At 44.2% G+C, this 22,389-nt stretch overlaps 2 protein-coding genes across 2 annotated transcripts; one reads left to right on the top strand and one right to left on the bottom strand.

The window, feature by feature from the left end:
- Window positions 1-5,963: 5,963 nt before the first annotated feature.
- On the bottom strand, window positions 5,964-12,413 carry LOC124690315. Its single transcript, XM_047223710.1, has 6 exons — window positions 12,251-12,413; window positions 11,988-12,144; window positions 8,252-8,336; window positions 7,770-7,883; window positions 6,520-6,621; window positions 5,964-6,235 (listed from the first exon to the last, which is right to left on the bottom strand). The coding sequence occupies exons 1-6, from the start codon at window positions 12,411-12,413 to the stop codon at window positions 6,191-6,193; spliced, it is 666 nt and encodes a 221-aa protein (XP_047079666.1). The 3' UTR covers window positions 5,964-6,190.
- LOC124692627 (protein TAB2 homolog, chloroplastic) lies at window positions 12,357-15,250 on the top strand. Its single transcript, XM_047226035.1, has 3 exons — window positions 12,357-13,189; window positions 13,348-13,491; window positions 14,817-15,250. Exons 1-3 carry the CDS (start codon window positions 12,412-12,414, stop codon window positions 15,074-15,076), a joined length of 1,182 nt encoding a protein of 393 aa, XP_047081991.1. The 5' UTR covers window positions 12,357-12,411; the 3' UTR covers window positions 15,077-15,250.
- The last annotated feature ends 7,139 nt before the right edge of the window (window positions 15,251-22,389 follow it).

Genomic DNA, 22,389 nt, shown 5'->3' on the forward strand with positions numbered 1-22,389 from the left:
AGGTGTTGTACTTGCGGTACTTGGCATCGGGGAGAGGAATACTTCACGACCCTGAGGTCGGCGTCACATGTTCGACTATATTTCGTCCATGTTCTAGTGAACGTTAACCGCTATCGGTCTATGGGGGTACGTTCTCCAATATCTCCTCTGTTACACCATTATTCCTAGATAGATCTGGGCAACCGGGTTGCGTTAGTTAGAATTTTTTGTTTTATGCTATGAATCCCAAACACATAGATGTTCATCGATGGACAATGAGTAATCATCACTGCATTTTGTGAGTAAATGTTCCATAAGTTTTGAAGCCACCATATCAAATCAAGCACTTCAGGGATTTTTTTGCTATCTCTAAGACGGGTAAAAGAGATTACTCACCAAGTCTCCTGAACCGTCTATCTGGCGGGCTGACTTTATGTGGGTGTCTCGCTCTCCTCGTGGTCATTTTGGGGGCCTCCTAATCAGGGCAGATACCATGGATGTTTTATCTGACTCGGGTGGAGATTTTCAAATTAAACTCCAAATCAATAATAAGTTGGACAACTTCACTTGGAGTTTGGTAGCTGTTTATGGAGCTGCCCAGGATGAGTTTAAGTTGTATTTTCTCCATGAACTTGTTAATCTAACAAAAGACAATTTGTATCCTATTATTTTAGGGGGATTCTAATCTGTTACCATTCACTCATGACAAGAGTACATGCCGCTTCAACAATCATTGGTCTTTCTTATTTAATGCTATCGTTGATAGCTTGAATTTAAGATAGCTTGCAATGACATGGGCGAACTCTCTCCCGGAACCTACATATGAGAAGTTGGACCAGGTTATTTTGGATTCTAATTGGGAACAAAAATACCCGATGGTCTTTGTACGGGCCCTCCCACGTATCGAAGGTTTGCCGGATCATGCTCCTATACTAATCACCACTAGAACATCTAGACCACAATGCAAACACCCATTCAAGTTTGAACTAGGATGGCTGCACCGGGTTCGCAGATTTGCTTAGAGAGGCATGGGAGAGACCTATGGCTGGTCGGGACCCCATCTAGAAGTGGAATAATAAACTACATGTAACACGTAGATTCATGGGTGGATGGAGGAGGCACATGTCTGGGAAGCTCAAAAATGAGAAGATTATCCTCTCACTGGTTATCGATGATATTGAAGCGGTCGCTGAAGTGAGGCCGTTAACGACGCAAGAAATTGAACTAAAAAGTCAACTAAATGCGAAGTTAGCTGGACTTGTTCGTGAGAAGGAACTCAAATGGTATGAACGATCGAATGCCCCGGTTATTGTTAGAAGGAGACTCAAATACGAGATACTTCCACAGTGTTGCGAATGGTAGACACACGAAGAGACATGAAGAAGGGACGATTGAAGACCATGCGCAGCTTAAGACATGTTGGGCAACTTGAAATTTTTGTATTAAATTTGGTGAAATCATTCTGTTACCAAAGGTTAACCAAGCTGAAAGAATCCAGCAGTATATGTCAATATGCCTCCTTAATGTTTGTTGTAAAATCTTCAGCAAGACTGCTACAATTAGGCTTAATTCAGTGGCTGATCATGTTGTTCATCCTACTCAAACCACATTCATGCAAGGCCGATACATCCTAGATGGAGGTGTCACCTTTCATGAGATTGTCCATGAGTTACATTGAAAGAAGGTGAACGGGGTAATCCTAAAGATTGATTTCGGAAAAACCTATAATAAATTCAAATGGTTTATCCTTCAATATACACTCAGGATGAAAGGTTTTTCAATTGAGTGGCGTGCGCTAGTCCATAACTTTGTTTTTGGAGGAAGTGTTGCAACTGAAGTCAATGATGATATTGGTAGATACTTCCAGACTCAAAAAAGGTTAAGGCAAGGTGATCCCTTACCACCCATGTTGTCGTAGCCTATTCGACGGTACCTCGGAGGAGGGATCCTCACGAGGGGGAGAAAAAGTAGGGGCCATAGGGAGGAGTGTCCTCGGGACGGTGGTACGCTATTTACCCAGCTTCGGAACACCTGCACGATGACAGGGCCTACTGCTGCTTGTCTGGAATTATCTGGACGCTTTCGTATTGTTACAATGAGTTGTGGTTGTGCCTCTAAGGCTCCCATGATCCGGCTTATAAAGGCGCATGGATCTAGGGTTTACATGGAGAGTCCTAGTCGGAATACAAGTTGCCTAACTACAGTACATTACATTGCCGTGCACATCAAGGATCCGCCTTTCCTTATATGACGTATTGGATCCGGCTACCCCTAATGGACCAGGCCGAATTCGACTTCCAGGGTTGGTCGGTGGATCCGGCTCCTTGTTCCTGAGCTGGACTTTATCCATCTTGATCTACAACAACTGGGCCGCCCGATGGACCATATGCCACCATCACCGTCTATGGGTCACCCGGGCTTGCCGGATCTAAACACTGTCGATGGTACACCCATGAAGTATACCCACAACACATGTTATTTAACATTGTGGCTGATATGTTGGTCGTCTTTACCGAGCGTGACAAGGCTGATGGGCAAATTGAAGGGGTAGTTCCGCATCTTGTCGATGGTGGATTATCTATTCTCCAGTATGTCGATGATATAATTATTTTGATGGAACATGATCTAGAGAAAGAAAGAAATCTTAAATTAATTTTATTAGCTTTCGAGCAATTATCTTAGTTAAAAATCAATTTCCATAAGAGCGAGTTGTTATGTTTTGACGACGCCCAGGACGAGGCAAACCACTATGCTGAGCTTTTTGGTTGTGGGATTGGCCAGTTTCCAATCAGTTATTTAGGCATTCTGATTCATTTATGGAGGCTAACAATAGTTGAATGGAAACATGTTGAGAAAAGACTTCAAAAGCATCATAGTAGTTGGAAAGAAAATTACTATCCCTGGGTGGAAGATTGGTTCTCATTAATTCAGTACTAACTATATGATATTGTATATATATCCTTGCCCAAAGGAGTCCTACATCGTTGGACTATTACCGATCAAGATTCTTCTGGCAAGGATATAGTGAGAAGAAGAAATATCGTCTTACTAAATGGATTGTTGTATGTCAACCTAAGGACCAAGGTGGGCTTGGTGTTCAAGACCTTGAGGTCAAGAGAACACTACCTTATTGGGTAAATGGTTAGCCAAGTTGCTAACCGAAGATGGGGTTTGACAGACATTACTAAAGAGAAAATATGTTGGCTCAAGGGCGATCTGTCAGATTTATTGGAAACCTAGAAATTCTCGCTTTTGGGCTGGACTTATGGCGACAAAGAGACATTCTTTTCCCTTTTGAATCCTTCTCTATTAAGGATGGATCTCAGATTAGGTTTCGAGAGGACAAATGGCTAGGAAAAGCCACTCTTCCTAAACAATATTCAGCTCTTTATAATATTGTTCGACATAAAGGTGAAACCTTAGCTAAGATCATGGAATCCTCCCCACCGAGTGTGGCATTCGGAAGGGGTCTTGTTGGGACCATATTTGATAATTAGAATTAACTGCTACACCGTTTAGCTTTCTTCCAATTACCGCAAGGCTGGTTCAGACGAGCTTCATTGAGATCTTAATGAGATTGGTAAATTCTCTTTGGATTCCAGGTACATGGCGTTGATTCAGCCTTTACAACCGGTAGTTAATAATAAGAAAATTTGGATGATGAAGATACCATTAAAAATGAAGGTTTTTGTATGGTATCTTTGTCGTGGGGTTATTCTTATCAAGGACAACCTAGCTAAACACAATTGGCAAGGAAGTAAGAAATGTGTCTTCTATCATCATGATGAGACTATAAAATATTTATTCTTTAATGTCAGTTTGCGAGGTCTATATGGTCAATCATCCAAATAGGTTCTACCTTATATACACCACGTAGTGTTTCTAATATTTTTGGTAATTGGCTTAATGGGGTGGATCAAAGGTTTAAAATACTTATTGGGGTGGCAACGTTTTATGTTATTTGGTCGCTTTGGCTATGTAGAAATTATGTTATATTTAATGATAAATAGTTTTCTCTTATGCAGGTTAACTACCGGTGCAGTGCTTTGATCCGTTCATAGTTGTCTCTTTAGCACATGGAAAACCGCGACCTCTTTGCGGAGGTATCTACACAGTTGGAGGATACGACGAGGGATTTTATTATCCAACATGGGTGGAAGCATAATCTAATGATTGGACCACCATCACCATAGGAGTCGATGCAGCATTATGACGTTCCTTGTATTGAGTCCTTTTTGCGTTTTCAAACTTTGGACTGTTGAATGGTTGTGTGCATCTTAGTTATGGAGAGACCGGGTGTAATGCTTAAATCTTTTGAGTAATAACACGCCGTTTATCGAAGAAAAAAGTTCCTTTTAGTACCTAACCAAAATAAATCGTGTAACCTTTTCCCCTTTTTATATCAATTAAAAAAATCAACTTCGCTTCGTAGAAGAGCCATAAAAGTCATGTTTTGTTGTCTGCTCAGGCCCGCTAGATGAATTTTTTTAGTGTCTACTAGTCACTTCTATGAAGGGTTAGGTTAGACTCGCATGCTGCCTGAACTTAAAATCACCCTTCACCTAGGCCCACTAGATAAGCTCGATCCATCTGTTTCTAGCGAGCTAGGCTGCATAGGCACAAGGTTGGCTGGTGAGAAAAAATGGGTGCAATGACGCAAGGTCTAGCATTGCAACGCGCGTGAGAAATAGGAAATAGGGTTCCTCCTCCCGCCGAGCCATCCCTTGTGTGCCCCATCTCAGCTCACCGCTCACTTTCTCCACCATTTTGCGTCTGTCCCTCTCTTGAGTTCTCACCTCTTCATCATCGGCTCAACCACATCTCACCGATGACTAGGCAAGTGGTATCCTTCTCTCTGAGGGGTGATGCTTGGCAGTAAGGAGTGTTATTTTCAGTCTTCTTCCTCTCAGGTGAGTTGTGTTACATTTGGTTGTCTTTGTCCATGTCAATGGTTGGTGTAAGCAAACTCTAACCATGTGAACTCAATACTGGATATGTGAGGCTTGTATGCATGCTTACGTGGTAATTTGTCCGATGATGATGTTTCTGAGCTTCAATGCATGTGTAATTCTTAGATGTGCATATCAATGATGTTTTTTCAGGCTTTTATGCATGTTTATGTGGTGGATATGTATGCCAATGTTGTTCCTGAAGCTTGTATGTATGATATGCATGGTTGTATTTTTACTTAAAGGTATGTTTCATATATGAGCATGTTTGTTTAGTAAGATCATGCATAAATTTTGAGCTTGTTGTATAACTAACTAGGATTGAAGTTGATTATCAACTTTTTCTTGAGCATTTCGTCCACCATCATGTTATCAGAAAGATGTTGGCTAGTTGCAATGATAGGTAAACATCTGCAAATGACTTCAAGGGAGAGTCCAAATTGGCGCTAGCATTGGGATCCTCGCAACATCCAAAAGGGGACCTTGACGGCACCAACACCCGCAACGAAGAGTGCCCCACAACCTCAGCCCAACGTCTCCCGATGCCCAGGGCGGCGACAACGAATGCATCTGAATGACCCGTGACATGTAAACTCTAAACCTTAAAATTGTACAATAAATCTAGATGTGTGCATCAATTGATGGGGTGGGGGGGCTACGTTCCTCTTTTCAGAAAAAAAAAACATTAGGTTCATTATGATATATATTTTCATTTGGTACTTTCTCTTTGACTTTTGCAAAAACTTATATGCAAAAACTTGGTCAAAGTTCTTCATATCATTTGACTTTTGCAAAAACTTATATGCAATATAGGCCTCTTTGCCTAACCAATCAAAATGCAAACAATCGTACTTGTACTGAAGCAACATCATGAACCTGATTTATACTTGTCGTACCAAAATTAACACAGTGACACCAACTACACTGGACAGAAAGTTTAAGGGTGTTTGCCTGAACTCGTAGTATATGACACGGGGATCGAACTACTCTTGACCAGCTTAATAGCATCATGCGAAGTTAGTACAATGTTCCAAAGGAAAAAAGAAGATGTTGAATATTAAGTACATGGGAAAAAATATGAATACAATGTTTGGTTTTCAGGCCAGGAAAATATAGCCGAGTAGATCATTGGACATATAGATCTTATTGTGTACAGCCAGGCAGCCAGCTTGGGTTAGCTATGAAAATTGGTTGGATCCAGCACGTAAGATTCAGAGCTGTCCTAGTCGAGGAATGTTACAAGATTCTTCCATGGTGATATGTTATTGCCCAAATAAACTAGATAAAGCCGCTAGATATCCTGCTAGCTGCAGAAGTGGAAAACAAGAACACATATTAGTAGGGTAGAACGATTATCTTAACGTTCTCAGGCAAATGTGGTGTTCTATAGTACACAAAACAATAATTTGTTGTAGCATTCTCAGGCAGCAAACAAGTTCTTTCGGTTCTTGAATACTACTCCCTCCGTACCTAAATATAAGATGTTTTGGGAGTTCAATTTGAACCCCCAAAATTTCTTATATTTAGGAACAGAGGCTGTACTGTTTATTAATTATAAGACGAACTTTCTCTTTATAATCAACTTATGTACCTGTCCCAAGATGCCGTTTCCTGTGCGACCTTCCAATACTAGTGCTGCAGTCAGTCCTAACACTGCCAATGCACCATTAATAGCTTCTGCTTGACGACGGTTCTGCAAAACAGACAATTATGATTTGGTAAAAAAATGTTGACAACATACAAAGTAGCATCATGTATTGATTGTGCAATTCAAAGGGCCATACAAAGGATGGGTTCCTCTGGAGTAATACAGATCATGGTAATGAATTAGAAAGCTTTGTAAATAATCAATATACTCCCTTTGTAAATAACTTCTTGTTTGATATTAACATAAAATTGCAGTGGAAAGTCTCCCACTGTTGCACCTACACAAAATGAACTAGGGAGTGACCCTATACTCAAGGAAAGAGGACGAACGACAAGATCATGATAAGAGACTATATATAAGGACATACCCAGTGCTAGAAGCTCTCACACTAGGTGGGGTCTGGATTATAGAGGCAAGCCTTACCCTGCAAAGTGCAATGCAGAGAGGCTGCGTCGAACCCAGGACCTCTTGGCACAAGTGCAATGCAAAAACACTATATGTGTGAAAATAAAATATGTATCCCTAAAGCACTGAAGCATTGCACTTAGCAAGAATAAATTTGAATCCACACTTTCCTCTGTTTCATAGAATAAGGCCTATATATTTTTGGAAAAGTCAAGCTAAGTAAAGTTTGACCAAACTTTTAGAAAAAACTATGAAGAACCAAGATATGTAGATATCATATAAAAATATATTTCATGATAACTCTAGCGGTGTTGAGTTCGGAGTACATATTAACATTTTTTCCTAAAAACTTGGTCAAACTTTATGTAGTTTGACTTTTCGAAAAAATTATAAGCCTTATTATTTGAAACAGAAGTAGTATTATGTAGGTTCCTCCACTTTGTGACACACCATCATTTTGGTTGACAGATGAAAGTAGACATAAAATTGGCGAACTGAGAAAAAACTCAGAACCTCGTATGTCTAGAGAAAAGTCATGTTCTGATTCCAACTGATAAGCAATAATTTCGTTAGCATATATCCTCTAGAAGTTCCTCTACAGAGTTCTAGACTTCTAGGGATACGGTTTCCATCATTTGACCAATCCTTGATCTGCATAGACAGTTGGATGTATAGTAGGAATAACTCCTGTTTGTATGCCTACATATATGTGATGGGTAACACAAAGAATTTTTTATTCCTTTAGAGGTGATTTGATCTAGTGGAAGTACAAGACAGAAATAATGCACCTTCAACTTTTCTCTGGCACGAATTTCTTGCATTTGTTTCGCTGCTAAGCGCTTAGCTTCAAGTGGATCAACCATTACCACGTTCTCACCTGAACTTCTCTTGCCTTGTGGTGCCTGGTTCATTTGAGTTCAGCATCCATTTAGCTACCAAACAATAATAAAGAAGGTGGTGACTATAATAAAGAAGCTACTATTTTTTTCCCAGTATCTCATTTAGAGGATGACAGAATTTCTAGACCAAGACACTGAGATGGCATCCTAATTGGGACATAAGACAAATCATCATGCTAAAATTTATATAACAGTTGATATGAAAGAAAGGAAATGAGCATACTCAAACAAATTCAGAAGTATGTAAAGTTGCATTCTAAAAGTGAAAGTTTCTGTTTCTTCACTGTTAACCTACGTTGTGTAGACCTACCAAACTCAGAACAAATTCAGACCCCAAAAGTAACGGCCTAGAAAGAAAGCCAGAATCATACATCTGCACTAGCAAGTGCCAGGAAGCTCGGGGCATGGCTTCTTCCATATAATTTATGTCCTGGTTGCTTGTATTGGATGGTCCATCTACAAATAAAAAGGTGTATAACTGAAATATCAGCAAATTTGGTGGAACTGCTGCTGATGTTAAACTAAAGCACATCGAGAAAACATTCATTTGAGCACTGATACAATTAACTAACTATGCCCACCTTATCCACATTAGTTTACGCGGACACTTAAACTCAGCCAAGATCAAAACTTCCAGATGATAAGGACAGACCCAGTGCTAGAAGAAAACATGTTGAAGGAAGAATGGGAACAGAATGCTAGAAGCTTGTTTTCTAATTTCGCAAAAAAAAAGCTTGTTTTCTATGGAGAACAAATCAACCAACTATCTAATATTTATTTTGAAAAGGGGAAATACCCTTGTATTTTTACCGTGAGATGTAAACCGAACAGTCTACTCTAAAGCACACATATAACGTGCTATACGATTTACTTCATAGTCGAAAAAGGAATTGGTCGCTCTATGTAATTGTGCAATACTTTGGGTTTTTGTTTGAACCCATTATTTGGGAACTAGGGAAAATAAAAAATAGAACAGGCTTTCAGTCAGAATACCTAATAGTCCTACTACGGCAGAATTACGGTATTATATTTGTCAATGAGGTTTTTTACGGTACAAATTACTAGTCTCATAGATGAGTAGTATTGAGCAGGAATAGTTTAGGCAGGTAATGTTTCGGTATATTTTTATTCCGTGTAAAGGCAGCTTGGTTCCAGGATTTACGGGTAAGGATCAATCCGTCCACAATATCCGTCCATCTGCTCACATCCTTGCACTTGCCATAGGTGAACCAGCGCACACAACTGCCTCAACTATAATCAATCCCGCATTAAAAAAACATGTATAATGTGTTCCCAGGGCTACCTATAGTTGCTCTTCTTCATCCCAGTCTCCAGCGAGGCACTCTTGCCGGACCGCGAGACCTACGGACTTGGACGTGGTGGCGGACCAGGTCGCAAAACTTTACGGAAATAATCTGGGTGCAAAGTGAAATGAGAAGCAACGGTGTCGACGGTGATGACGGTGGAAGAAGCTGGGTGCAAAGTGGAAAGAATACGAATAAATTGTATCACGATGGTATTTCTGATTTTTCTATTAAACACGAAATACATCACCAGTGAAGAGATAAGGCCAACTCCAACGGCTCCCCGCATCCAGACATGAGATGTCCGTCACGGTCCACGAGGCCCGACAACCAACCACATACGGACCGCATGGTCGTTTGGGTCCGCGTGCGCCCCATTTTGAGATGTGCTTGGTTTACTATGGCCGCGGATGGCACATGACTATGCGCCCATCCTCCTGAAATACCCACAAGCCCACGCGAGCGGCCGATGAAGGCGAGGAGGCACGGGCCCACACGGACGCGGACGCGCATGTCTTCTTAAATGGAGACCATCGGTCCCTCTCTCTCTATTCCCCACTATCCGCGAAGCTTCCAAACCCTAGCCACCCAAAGCTCCCGAACCATAGCCACCTCGAGGCCATGGCGAAGAAAGGGGCGGCTGGTTTCGTCTTAGCAGGAATGACCACGAGCCTTGGATCACGTTCCGGCGCCCAGTGTGGCGACAATAGCGGCCGCCAGAACACCTGCGCGCCGGCTAGGAGGCCCCTGGAAACACGAAGGCCACCATGCCCTCCTCCCAATCCGCGCTCCGAGACGACACGCTTGAACGTCGACACGGCGACGACGCGCCTCCACGTCGACATCGGCACCCCGCACCCATAGCTGGACGTGCACTTGCCGCAAGGATGTCACCTCAACCAGTCATGGGTGTCAGTGCCCGTGATCCCGAGGAGCGGCCCGACGCGTCGCCGCGAAATCCTTCGCCGCTGTGCCCACCTGCCGTCGGATCTACTTCAGGATCCGGCATATGCCATTGATTCCCCGTTGTGGGCGCTGTGGTTTGAGGCCGAGCATGATGCTTGGTGCGATATGGTCGAGGCCCACCTCAAGGGCCTCGACGACAACGACTTCAACTATGAGGAGGCCGAGGCCGCCTTCAAGCACCCACAACCGCCACCACCACCGCAGTAGGCGCCTACGCCACCACCGAGGCAGGCGCCTCCACCACCGTCGCCTGTGAAGGAGGAGGAAGACACGCTCCCGCCATTGGGGTACACCTTCCCCACGCCGCGAGCGGGCCACACCGGCTGGTCCCAGTAGTAGGGGGCGTACACCCAGTACATTGAGCTCCTCACGTGGGTGCCATCGCTTTCGAGAACCGTGTACCAGGAGGCGGCAGTGGAGGACACGCCTGAAGACGACGACGACCTCGACTACCAGCCAATGGAGGAGGATGCCGCGGAGCTGACGGAGAAGGAGGCCATCGCATGCGTACATGCCATCTCCTTTGCAGAGGAGCACGCTAAATGACCCCTCCTCGACGAGGTCATCCAGGCCTCCGAGGAGGACGGGGTGGCGCCGGCACCACCGCCAGGACCGGAGTACCTGTCTCCGCCTCCTCAGACAACCAATGTGTGGCCATCACCGCATGTCTTCATTGACCTTAGCGCTAGGGCAGGGAGGCGGCCGGCCAGCATCCCCGCAGCGGGATTATCCTATGTTTCTATTTTTTATTTTTCTTTTTTTAGGGTGAAAAAGTTGGGTGCTTTTGAGGCTTAAATATATGTAAATTAAGTTACTTAACTCTAGGTACATCTTTATCTAGTTAAAGTTGAGTCAATTAATTTGGATCGAAGAAAGTAACTGTATTTGGTGCCCTATATTATTTTTGCGGTTTTGACCCCGTTGGGCCGCCTCCGGCCGCAAACGGACCGAGCCCTATTTCGCATCTGTGTGACGCCGCATCCAAATACAAATGGACGAAAAATAATCTATGCGGCAGCCTATAAAAAAGGAAACTGTTGTCCACATAAGTGGAATGGGATTGGGGTGAGCAGCCTAGCCGGATGGATAATTTTAGATCTCCAGAAACTTGCTTATTTTACTCTTTGGTGGAAATATACTACTCCTTTGCCTAACAAGTATTGGTCGATCTCAGCCCTTGGATCTTGGTGGTTGGACGGTTAGTGGTTCTCTATCCCTACCGTAAAAGACCCCTTGTCAATAGGTTCATTGTTGGGCTCTTTTACAGAAGGTACACCAAAGAAAGTTAATACACGAAGGCGCAACAAGGCTAAGACAAGTAGTGGGCAGGGTGTTTAGCAGGCACAGGATGTGCTTCAGCAAATCAGCATCTAATGTGATGATCATGGAATACAGAATACTAGACTTATGGTTTGCATTCCCTTAATGTTATGAAGTGAAAAAATGCTATTCCCGTGACGGTGTTTATTTTGAGATGCCAATGAGTAGTAGTCTTGGTAATTGGCAAGATGAAGATGACATTCATTTTCTTCCACCAATTGTTTTCAAGGACTTCCACCAAAATCAATAGCATCGGATACTAATAAATTTAATCCGAAATGCACGCAGAGCAATTGGTATAGACCAAGAACTGACACCACACGATTTCCTCGTGGGCTAACCACCGCAACGACCACAACATCCACAACTGAATGGAACGGACGGTGGCGTCACGAAGCACCTCACTCCGGAATTCAATGGAGCAGGAAGCAGACATGAACAGCGCAATCGACCATGAAATTTCCCAAGCAGAGTAGAGCAGAGCAACAGTGAACGTACCAAGAAGGAAGAGACATACCCGAGCGTGGACGGAGCCGCCGAGCACACATGCCCGACCGAGAGGAACGGAGACGAGGAAGAAGAAGACAGAGGAGTAACCGACGTCCGGTTGAACAGCCGGGGAGAGGTAGAGCGCACGCCATTCTCGCTGCCCAGCACCCGCCTCTCCTCCCCTCCTCTTTTTTATGGACTCCAGCAGCCGTCGTCTTCCACCCTCTAGTTTTCTCCTTTCACTCCTCCGCGTCGTAGTTATCCGACTCCACGCAGGCTTTTTCTTTGGACCTATCCACGTGGGCTTAGGCCGGCCCATCCCTGAGTCGGCACGAGCCGATTTTGCTTGCTTCGCCTCGCCTTGTGTGAGCTGAACTGAACTGGCGCCGCGACGGACGGACACCACCAACGTTACCTTCTCTGTGTGGCCGTGGGGGGACGCGTCGCGCGCCATGACCACCGCCACTGCCATCGTCGCCGGCCACGGCATCTCCTTCCGCCGGAGCCTCCACCTGCCGAACCCGCCGGGGAAACCAGCCTCCGCCTCCTTCTCCGTCGCGCGGCCCCACGCGCACTACGGCCGCCTCGCCGTTCCGGCCACCTCGCCGTCGCCGAGGCCGTGCCGGTCCATCTCCTCCGAGAGCCCCACGGCCGACACCGTCGAGGACGAAGAGGAGCCGCCCGTGACGAGCGAGGCGAATGAGGAGGAGGAGGACGATGTGGACCCGCTGGCGGAGGTGTGCTACCTGGACCCGGACGCGGACGCGGAGGGGATCCGGGAGTGGGAGGTGGACTTCTGCTCGCGCCCCATCCTGGACGCCAGGGGCAAGAAGGTGTGGGAGCTGGTGGTCTGCGACGCCACGCTCTCCCTCCAGTTCACCCGCTTCTTCCCCAACACCTCCATCAACAGCGTCACCCTCCGCGACGCGCTCGCCTCCGTCGCATCCTCCCTCGGCGTGCCGCTCCCGGACCGCGCCCGCTTCTTCCGCTCGCAGATGCAGACCATCATCTCCCGCGCCTGCAACGAGCTCGGGGTCAAGGCCGTGCCCAGCCGACGATGCGTCTCCCTGCTGCTCTGGCTCGAGGAGCGGTACGAGACCGTGTACAGCCGCCACCCGGGCTTCCAGCAGGGCACCAAGCCGCTCCTCACGCTCGACAACCCCTTCGCATCAAACCTGCCGGATAACCTCTTCGGCGACAAGTGGGCCTTCGTGCAGCTCCCCTTCTCCGGTCAGTGCTGAATTACTGATGCACTTGTACTGTCACATTCCGCACATCTCTGCATTAGTTGTGGCTGAGCATCCATCTGATCTGAGCACACTAATTTCGCTGCATATGGCATTGCTGCTTCTTGCTGATCCTGTACTCACTGTTGGCCTGTTAATCAGATGTTAGGGAGGAGGTAGAGTTGTTGGAGAGGAGGTACGCCTTTGGGGCGGGGCTCGATTTGGACCTCTTGGGGTTTGAGCTTGACGAAACCACGCTAGTCCCTGGAGTTGCCGTGGAATCTTCGCGCGCCAGGCCTCTGGCCGGTAAGTTTCTTATACTGAATTGCAAACAACTGAGGCAAGATTACTAGCCGAAACAACTAATTAGATGTTGATGCTTTCTAGTATCACAATGCTAAACGAGCAACATATGCACAGAAAATTCAGTTCTGATACAACAGATTTTAAGTATGCCAAGGGATTTCTGTCGTCAGTGCTGTATATTTGCTTGTACAAAGGATTCATATGTACCATCTCTAGTTGTAAGAGTTGTAGCTCGGGCCATGTAGGATGGTGGGTAAATGCTGTTTTTGCTAGCAGAATAACTTATCTTCTTACACATGAATTTTTCTGTGTATCCCGCACACAAAATCAAGGCAAAGAAATATAAATGTTTTCCAGTCTCTTCTGCATCATGAGATGCACTCCGACATACAGATATACACATTGGGATAAATTATTATTCATCGCAAAAAAAAAAAAGGTTCAACTTACTATCAAGAATAGGTATGGGATTAGTATGTACTCTGTACACTAGTATTATTCCTAGGTAAGTCTGGTGCCTGGCATATGACATATCTTACTAGGAAGTTATAGAAGTTTACAAGTTCGGCTGTAGGATAAAGGTAGCTCTCTTTTGAAAAGATTTAGCCATCTAGAGTGAAATATTTACAAAGTATCGAGGCATAAAGCTTTTGCACTTTCTCGAAAAATAATGAAGTATGTACTCTCTTTTCTCTTACATGAGAGGTATGATCATGTGAAAACGAGAAATCATTTATATGCTCACGAGAATGGTTTAAAATTCGGTGAAAGAAAAAAAAATTCAAGCCTCGCCAAAATTTCTGAAATTTTGCAAATTCTTGTGGAATTTGGTCTATCAAAAGTTGCGTAATTTTAATAAATTTTGACCTAATTTAAATCTGATCTTAAATTATTTTGAATCTTGTCCAAATTTTGGTTACATATATTTATATTTCGTTGAAATTGTGATCCCTGCTTAGTGCTTACAATCAGTCACAGTCCATTTTCTTGTATACAAATGATTTGATATAATTAAGGCCAACAGAATTAATTAGGGGTGGGATGGGATGTGGAATTATTTTGAAGAGTTGATACTAACATTCAGTGGGATGTTTTGGGCATAGCAATTATACCAAGAAATAAGCATTGCATCACGATATACACACATCCAGTCCTCATACCAATTTTAACTAAGGGTGCCACATTTCACATGTTGCATCTGATGGAATTTCTGATCACGGCGATCAATCGATTTAAACCGGTGTGCAATGGCCCAGTTTCCGCGTCTGGCCTTATCGTCTTAAGATAAGCAATTTATCGACCTTTGTTTTTTCTCAATCCTGCAGCTTGGATGAATGGTTTAGAGATTTGTTCAATGGAGGTTGATACAGGCAGAGCGAACCTGGTCTTGTCAGCCGGGGTTTCAACCAGATATGTCTACGCCGGGTACCAGAAGAGTGCTGCAACGACGCAGGAGGCAGAAGCGTGGGAGGCGGCAAAGAAGGCCTGCGGCGGCCTGCACTTCCTGGCCATCCAAGAGAACCTGAATTCTGATAGTTGTGTTGGTTTCTGGCTCCTGCTGGACCTGCCCCCACCGCCCGTATGATCTGGGTAGCATGTGTTTTTGTGATTTCCACTGAGATCACCGTAGTATGTGTAGTGCCAACATCAGATTTTGCAATACAAAGGTGTATTATTTTAGTTCGTTAATTACTTATTACTGCACAGAGGTGTTACTACTTGAAAAAGAAGAAGAGGAAAGGCCATAATTTAAAGTTTAGTGCCAGTTCCTGGTTGTTGTGTTATGGTAGCCTGCGCTTTTGAGTCGTGGTTAGTCGTACGAATGTGTACCCCACTACCACTGACTGAAATTTAGTGTTATTTATCTGAAACCTTCAGTTTGTTATTGTATTCAAAATAGAAATTCAACTGCTTCAGAAGTCAATGGCACAATGGAAATGTTGACTTGGGACTTTCTGATTTGAAAGTTCTTTTTTTCGAGGATTCACATGTTTAGGAATTTTCCTATGTGTGTCATTTGATTCACATAGTTTAGAACTTTTTATATGGATTCCCCTATACTCTATTTTAAGGAAATTTCCATTCACTTGAGCTAAACCTCTTGGCAACAATTTCATTGTTTTCTCTGTGGTATCCTTCTCCTTGTTTCTGCTCCTGCCTTCTCCCCGGATAGTTCCCGACATTTGGCATGTTTCATACTTTGTGGGTGCAACATCAACAGGTTTGCTCCTGATCAAGTTACACCCTAAGATCTATGATTATGGCAAACAATCATTGGTGCTAATCCTACAAAATTCAAGAGGGAATTATATTTTAATCTTGTGTTTTTTCTAGTATCATTCATTTTAGAAATCATATCAATGAAATGAGCCCTTAAAGCACTAGTTTGTTTTTAGAGAAAAAGGTCTCCCCTCGATTTCATTTAAAGAAACCAAGCAGCTACACATGTTCTACCAAAACACAACAACCTCACAAATTTTTCCTTTTGGATTACAAGCCAGATTCAGACGAAGAAACTAAAGAAAACAAAGAAGAAGGAGAATGCAGTAGAATCTCTAGCAGTTTCAGCTCTCTGTCCCCAGCTCCATATTCCTTGATTTACTTCTTCCACTACATCCTCGAATCAACAGCTTATCTGGGAATCCACCTTGCCCAACTCCCGTTTGAATTGTAGACGTCCACAGCCACTCAGCTCCAGCAGCTTAGCGCACAGCATGAACTTATCCTTTTCTTCCTGTTTCACTTGCAAAGAACCCAAGAGTTGGATCCAGCGGGAGATATTGTATATGACAGAATTTGGTTCAGCTGGCCGCTTGTTTCTAAAGCAAGCAACATTCCTAGCTTTTCAAATCCCCGCAAAAACAGCAGCCACCCCATTGTCATTATACATCAATGTAACTTTGCCATTATATCTACCATTGGTCCATTGCTGTTAAAGTCAATCAACATAACTACTTATCAGCAGGTATTATGCATTTAACAGTTCTAACTTATGGGTACAGAATGAAGGCAAATGTGCAATATAGGATAAAATCTCTGGATCCAATTCTGTATTGACAGATACTGCTCCAATGTGAGGCAAAATAAAACGATCAGACATCTGAACATATGTTTCCAGACATAGAAGACAAAATGTATCGCACTATATCAACCTAGATTTTCAGAAATAGAAAGACATTTTAACAGTGCTTTGCCTGGAGTTTGCTGGATCGGAGGTATTCGGTCGTGCGCACCCATGCTTTTATTCCGACCGATTGGTTCTGGAGGGAGCGGCGCGAAGCTTTTTTTCTGTGTTGACATCAAGTGACTATGGATCCATGATGAAAGTCGGAAGAAGAGAATTTCATGAAGGCCGGAGGGGGGACTAGCTAAGGGAGGTTCAAGTCTCCGCGCTGTTGAGGGACTTGCTTGGTGTTCCGGGCTTCACAGCAGCGGTATGAAAGTGGGGGCGACAACACAGGTGAAGTGCAGAGTCCTACCTTTCAGGGTGAAAACCCAAGGTCTGGCCTTAATTGGTTGTGCCTGGCAATGATCTTGGTGGAGGCATTGTTTTGAGAGCGGGGATTATCTTCAGGGAGAAAACCTAAGATCTTTGATCGGGCGACGACGGTGTTTGAGCACTGTTCCCTTCTTCGAGGCGTCGTTTTTGGAGAGTCTGTAATTCAGGTGTTGTCTTGGCGGTGGATGTATTGTTGTTGTTAGGCCCGAGATACTGTAGCGGGACTTTTGTTTTTTAGTTTTCTTTTCTTGTTTTTGGCTGTGTGCATCCGTAGTGCCATTAGGGCGGTGCGTTGTTGCAGAGGCTGGGTGTAATTGGTATCTTCTTGATATTAATATATTCCCTTTATCGAAAAAAAAAGAAAGCCGTTTGGGATTTTGGGCTGGCCCAAAATCATGGAAGCTTTCTAAGTGTGCTTTCCAAAGACAATATTAGCGGAAAGTGTTTTTGACACATGAGCACCAGTGCTCCCGATTTTACACAAAAAAAAAAAAACAATATTTGTGAGAGTCCAAAAAAATCTGAAATTCAATACGTGCTTACCTATACACATTCCGATGGTACAGTAGAAATTTTGGGGTAAAATATGCCGTATTTTGAGCTATACAAAAGGACAAATTTTGATATATATACATCCACAAATTTCGCTCAGGTGCACCAAATCTCCACTCCAGTAATAGCTACTAATGTGAACAATTCAAGCATGGTTTTGAGCAAAATACATCTGACTCTGGTTGCATTTTAAACCATAATTTCGAGAATTTTTAGTTAGGAAGCAACCACAATAGATAGCACGTAGGTATATTTGTGCCACAGCCATTTAGTCAGCAGTTATGCAGAATAAAAGAACATATTTCTTCAGTGTCACATACTCACATGTATCTGTCAGTGAGAAAAATGCATGGTTAAACATACGTCCTTCTTTGGCTGTATAATCATTCAACTAATCTATTCTTTAGCATGTCTTCCACATGTTCTTCTTCCTCTAGGATCAGCTTCTACAGTTAAAAAATTCAACAGTTCAATTACACCCTTTCCTAATAACAAGAGGGAGACGACTCCCTCCGTTCACCAATCTGAGTTGTTTACGTCCAAAAACGAGCTGCCATCGAGCCTGGGTACTCGCTTTTGATTGGGCAAAGGCCTAGCCCATGTCCGGTCGCTGAAAGGATGAGATGTCGCCTAGAGGAAGTGAATAAGCATTTTAAAAACTATTACAGATTTGGCTTACAAGAATGCGAAACTAAACTAACATTTATTTTACAAGCACAAAATCTAAATATGCTAGGCTCAACTAAGTGCAACAACAACAACTCAAGCTAAGCAAGATAGGCACAAGATATATATAACACACAAGTGATAGCAAGATATAAGTACATCAAGCACGATGGCTATAACAAGGAGAGCAAACTTGGGTATAGAGATAACCGAGGCACGCGGAGACGAATATGTATTCCCGTGTTCCCCCACAGAAGGTGAGGTACGTCATGTTGGAGAGATGCGGGCTACCACGAAGGTCTTCAGAATGCCACGAATGCTCACCTTTTTCTCCAAGCCAATACCACGAAGGACAAAGGCTTTTCCCTTCTGGCTAGCTTTTCCTCCACTCCGAAGATGGCAAGCTCCACGAAGGAGAAGCCTGAGCCTCTTCACAATCTTCCTCGAAGAGGTCACCGGAGCACCAACCGCCAAGCCAACTAGGAGGTCACCCCTCCAAGAGTAACAAGCTCACGGTCTCTCACTCGAACGAATCGTAATGGAGAGCTCACCACTTATGCAAGGATGCAAAAGCAAGAACACCAAAGGTGGTCAAATCTTTCACACTCCAGTTCCACCAAAGCAACAAATGCTATGGAGGAACTAGAGAGGAAGAACCAAGGAGGAATTAACAAATGACTACAAGATCTAGATCTCAAGATTTCCCCTCACTTAGAGGAGAAATTGATTGGTAGAGATTGTAGATCAAGATCTCCTCTTTCAAATCCCTCAAGAAGATGCAAGAATCATGGGAGGGATAGAGAGGAAGCAAGCTTTTGAGGTTCAACAATGGAGTAGGAGAGAGAGAGCAAATAGTGTGGTTGACCTTACCTCCTCAAGGAGGAAGAAGGACTATTTATAGTCCAAGGGGGAAAACTAGCCGTTTGGGGAATTCCCTCGACCCGTACCGGCGGTAAAACCGGCACCGCTAGTTCACACACCGGAATGGTCCAGCGAGCAAACCGGCTGACCAAAACCACCGCCGGAAATCTCCAGCACACGAGGTTGGACCGGTTCTGAAACCGGCACGCCGGTTCCCTCGCTGGAACGATACCGGCTCACCGGAACGAAACCACTTTTGCTTGAACAGTGTACTAGAACATGTTCCGGCGAAACCAGAACCATTTTTTCTCACCGAGATATTCCGGCAGGAGAGTCGGCACCACCGGTTTCAGCGTTGAAATCGCCAGAACCCCTCAAATGTAGTTTTCTCAGAAGAACTTAACTTTGACAAAGTTTCCGAATTCCGATTGAGATAAAACCAATTTTGTTGGAAAGATTACGATGAATAGAACCAAACAATTTTTTTTTTGAAATATTGAGACCCCTCACAGAATAATTTTAGATGATTTAAGAGAGGGAGCCTCCCAACGTCAAGAAATGGTAAAGACGTCCAAACTTGAAAACGCAATAGAAGATGCATGCGGATTCCATTTCGATGAACTTAGGCTTGTTGAAAAGCTACCAACAAGCTCAAGAACCTCATACAGAGAAACACCAAGAAGCAACAAGAATATAGGTATGCAAAGTATGCAAAGGATTGAGCTTCCTAAGATGATGTGATCAAGTTACCCAACCGAAAGCCCCTCTTGATAGTGCGACTATCTATCCTATAACCCGGTCTCCCAACAATTAGCTTGAGACCGGTAAAAGGTTAGCAAGGCCATACCTTTGCCTTGCGCTTCCCGCTTGATCTTGATGACAACGCTTCAAGCTCCACTCAAGACGGAATGCTTCACTTGATCATTGTTGCTTCGTGAAGACTCACAATTGCTCCCCCATACACCATTATGGGATAGCTCTATTGAGGCACATCTTCACAAGTCCATTATCACCAAAAGGACAACAAGAATCAAGCATGATATCTTCGATATGCGCATCTTGAACTTGCCCTTCTCAACCTTGATGACATCCATACTTGATGCCAATATCAAAGATATAACACTATATTCATGGCATCCACACTTGAATACAACATATGGACTTTAAGAAATACCTACGAAATATTCCTTCATATAATCACAAAGAAAACATTAGTCCATAGAGGATTGTCATTAATTACCAAAAACACACTTAAGGGCAATGTGCCCTAACAGCCACGCATAGGGCGCAAGCCGTGCCGACGCTGCTGCTTCCCCTTTCGCTGACGAAACCACCACCCTCCCAAGCGCCGTAAGCTCCCCCCGACCCCCCTCGATTTGACTCACTGGTGGGCTTTTCTTCTTGCTGTTGCGGAGGACGGATCGTTCATCCGTCGAAATGAATCAATTCGGTGGGAGGATTCGTTGATCCGCCTTTTTGATGCTTCATCATCGGAGGTTGGATCATCTTCTTTCCATGGCGTGATCTTATGTCTACGCACGCTTCTATTATTGTAGACAATGTTGGACCTTCAAGTGCAGAGGTTTGTAGAACAACAAGTTTCTCTTAAGTGGATCACCCAAGGTTTATCGAACTCAGTGAGGTAGAGGTGAAAGATATCCCTCTCAAGCAACCCTGCAATTACGATACAAGAAGTCTCTTGTGTCCCCAACACACCCAATACACTTTCCAGGTGTATAGGTGCACTAGTTCGGCGAAAAGATAGTGAAATACAAGTAATATGGATGATTATGAGTGGTAATTGTAATCTGAAATAAAAATGGCAGCAAGCAAACATGTAGCAGAACTGATTGTAAACGGTGTTTCAATGCTTGGAAACAAGACCTGGGGATCATACTTTCACTAGTGGACACTCTCAACAATGATACCATAATTGAATACATAGATATTATCACTTCACTACGGTACTCTGAACCACTCACCGATTTGATAACAAACACAAATTCACTGCGTAGGGATGCATAAGCACTTCTTAAAGTTCGCATTCCCAATCTATGGACGCTCCACACTATCACCTTGAGCATACAAAGATGGTACTAACTAGACACCATAATTCATAAGTATTTATGTAAATTAAGCTTAAGAAACAAATACGGTGTGCACACTGTCACCTTCACACCGTTGGAAAAGGTGTCCCCGGAGATCACATAATAAAACCACTTGAGTAGCACAATAGTTGAAGAATATCTACTTATTCAACTAGATTACAAAGCTCATGATCACATAAAGATCATACATGGAGAGATAGATAGACCACATAGCTACCGGTAAAGCCCTCAGCCTCGGGGGAGAACTACTCACTCCTCATCACGGGAGTCAGCAACGGCGATGGAGATGGCGGTGGAGTCGATGGAGATGGCCCTGGGGGCAATTCCCCGTCCCGGTAGGGTGCCGGAACAAAGACATCTGTCCCCCAAATATTATCTTCGGCAGCGGCGGAGCTACAGAACTTTTCGTGGATGGAGGCTGGTTCATTTAGGGTTTTTGCGTTGGGAGGCATTTATAGGCGGAAGGGTGAGGTCGGTGGCCGCCAGGGGGCCCAGATCACCCTTAGGCCCGGCCATGGCCCGGGCCACGCATGGGCCTGGTCTGGCCGCCCTATGGCGCTTCTTCGTCCTCCCTCTGGACTTCGTCTTCGTTACGGAAAAAAAGATCTTCGGCTTTTGTTTCGTCTAATTCCGAGAATATTTTCTTGTACAACTTTTCTGAAATACAAAACAACAGAAAACAGGGAACTGGCACTATGACAACTTGTCAATAGGTTAGTGCCGGAAAATGTATTAAAGTGCAACAAAGTATAAGCATAACATATATAAATTGGTGTAAAACAAGCATGGGGCATACAAAGTTATAGATACGTTTGCAACCCAGTTCCGTCTTGAGGATTTCCGTGGCAGGAACTCGTGTTTTGATTGGGCCGCAACTTGCTGGATCTTTAGTTCGTGGACATGGTGTGGTTGCATCGCGCCTCGCACCACCCTATGCGCGGGTGTGCGACGTGATACGACTTGGCCCGAGGAGTGGATCAATGGCGGTTGCTGGGCTTCAGCCCAGTACTGTTCATCATGGACCGCTCAGAACAGTTGGATCTCGCGATAATTTCCCTATATCTCTTGTACGTTGTAGCCCTAATTTCCATTCGAGGGTTGTGTTTGTTCCCCACCCCATTCCGCCAAGATCCACTCCGCCCACTCCGTCTCCGCAGATCTGGCAGGGGATCCGCTCCCGTGACACCAGATCTTTCGTTTTGGTGGCCTCTC

Source organism: Lolium rigidum, chromosome 2 (genome assembly GCF_022539505.1).
Source record: "Lolium rigidum isolate FL_2022 chromosome 2, APGP_CSIRO_Lrig_0.1, whole genome shotgun sequence".
Lineage (NCBI taxonomy): Eukaryota > Viridiplantae > Streptophyta > Magnoliopsida > Poales > Poaceae > Lolium > Lolium rigidum.

Coding starts and splice junctions, on each gene's coding strand:
- LOC124690315 (XM_047223710.1), bottom strand. CDS start 12,413: ATGGCGCGCGACGCGTCCCCCCACGGCCACACAGAGAAGGTAACGTTG. Junction 6,622..7,769: donor GTGCCAGAGAAAAGTTGAAG/GTGCATTATTTC, acceptor TCTGTTTTGCAG/AACCGTCGTCAAGCAGAAGC. Junction 6,236..6,519: donor GAAACGGCATCTTGGGACAG/GTACATAAGTTG, acceptor CCACTTCTGCAG/CTAGCAGGATATCTAGCGGC.
- LOC124692627 (XM_047226035.1), top strand. CDS start 12,412: ATGACCACCGCCACTGCCATCGTCGCCGGCCACGGCATCTCCTTCCGC. Junction 13,190..13,347: donor CGTGCAGCTCCCCTTCTCCG/GTCAGTGCTGAA, acceptor CCTGTTAATCAG/ATGTTAGGGAGGAGGTAGAG. Junction 13,492..14,816: donor GCGCGCCAGGCCTCTGGCCG/GTAAGTTTCTTA, acceptor TCAATCCTGCAG/CTTGGATGAATGGTTTAGAG.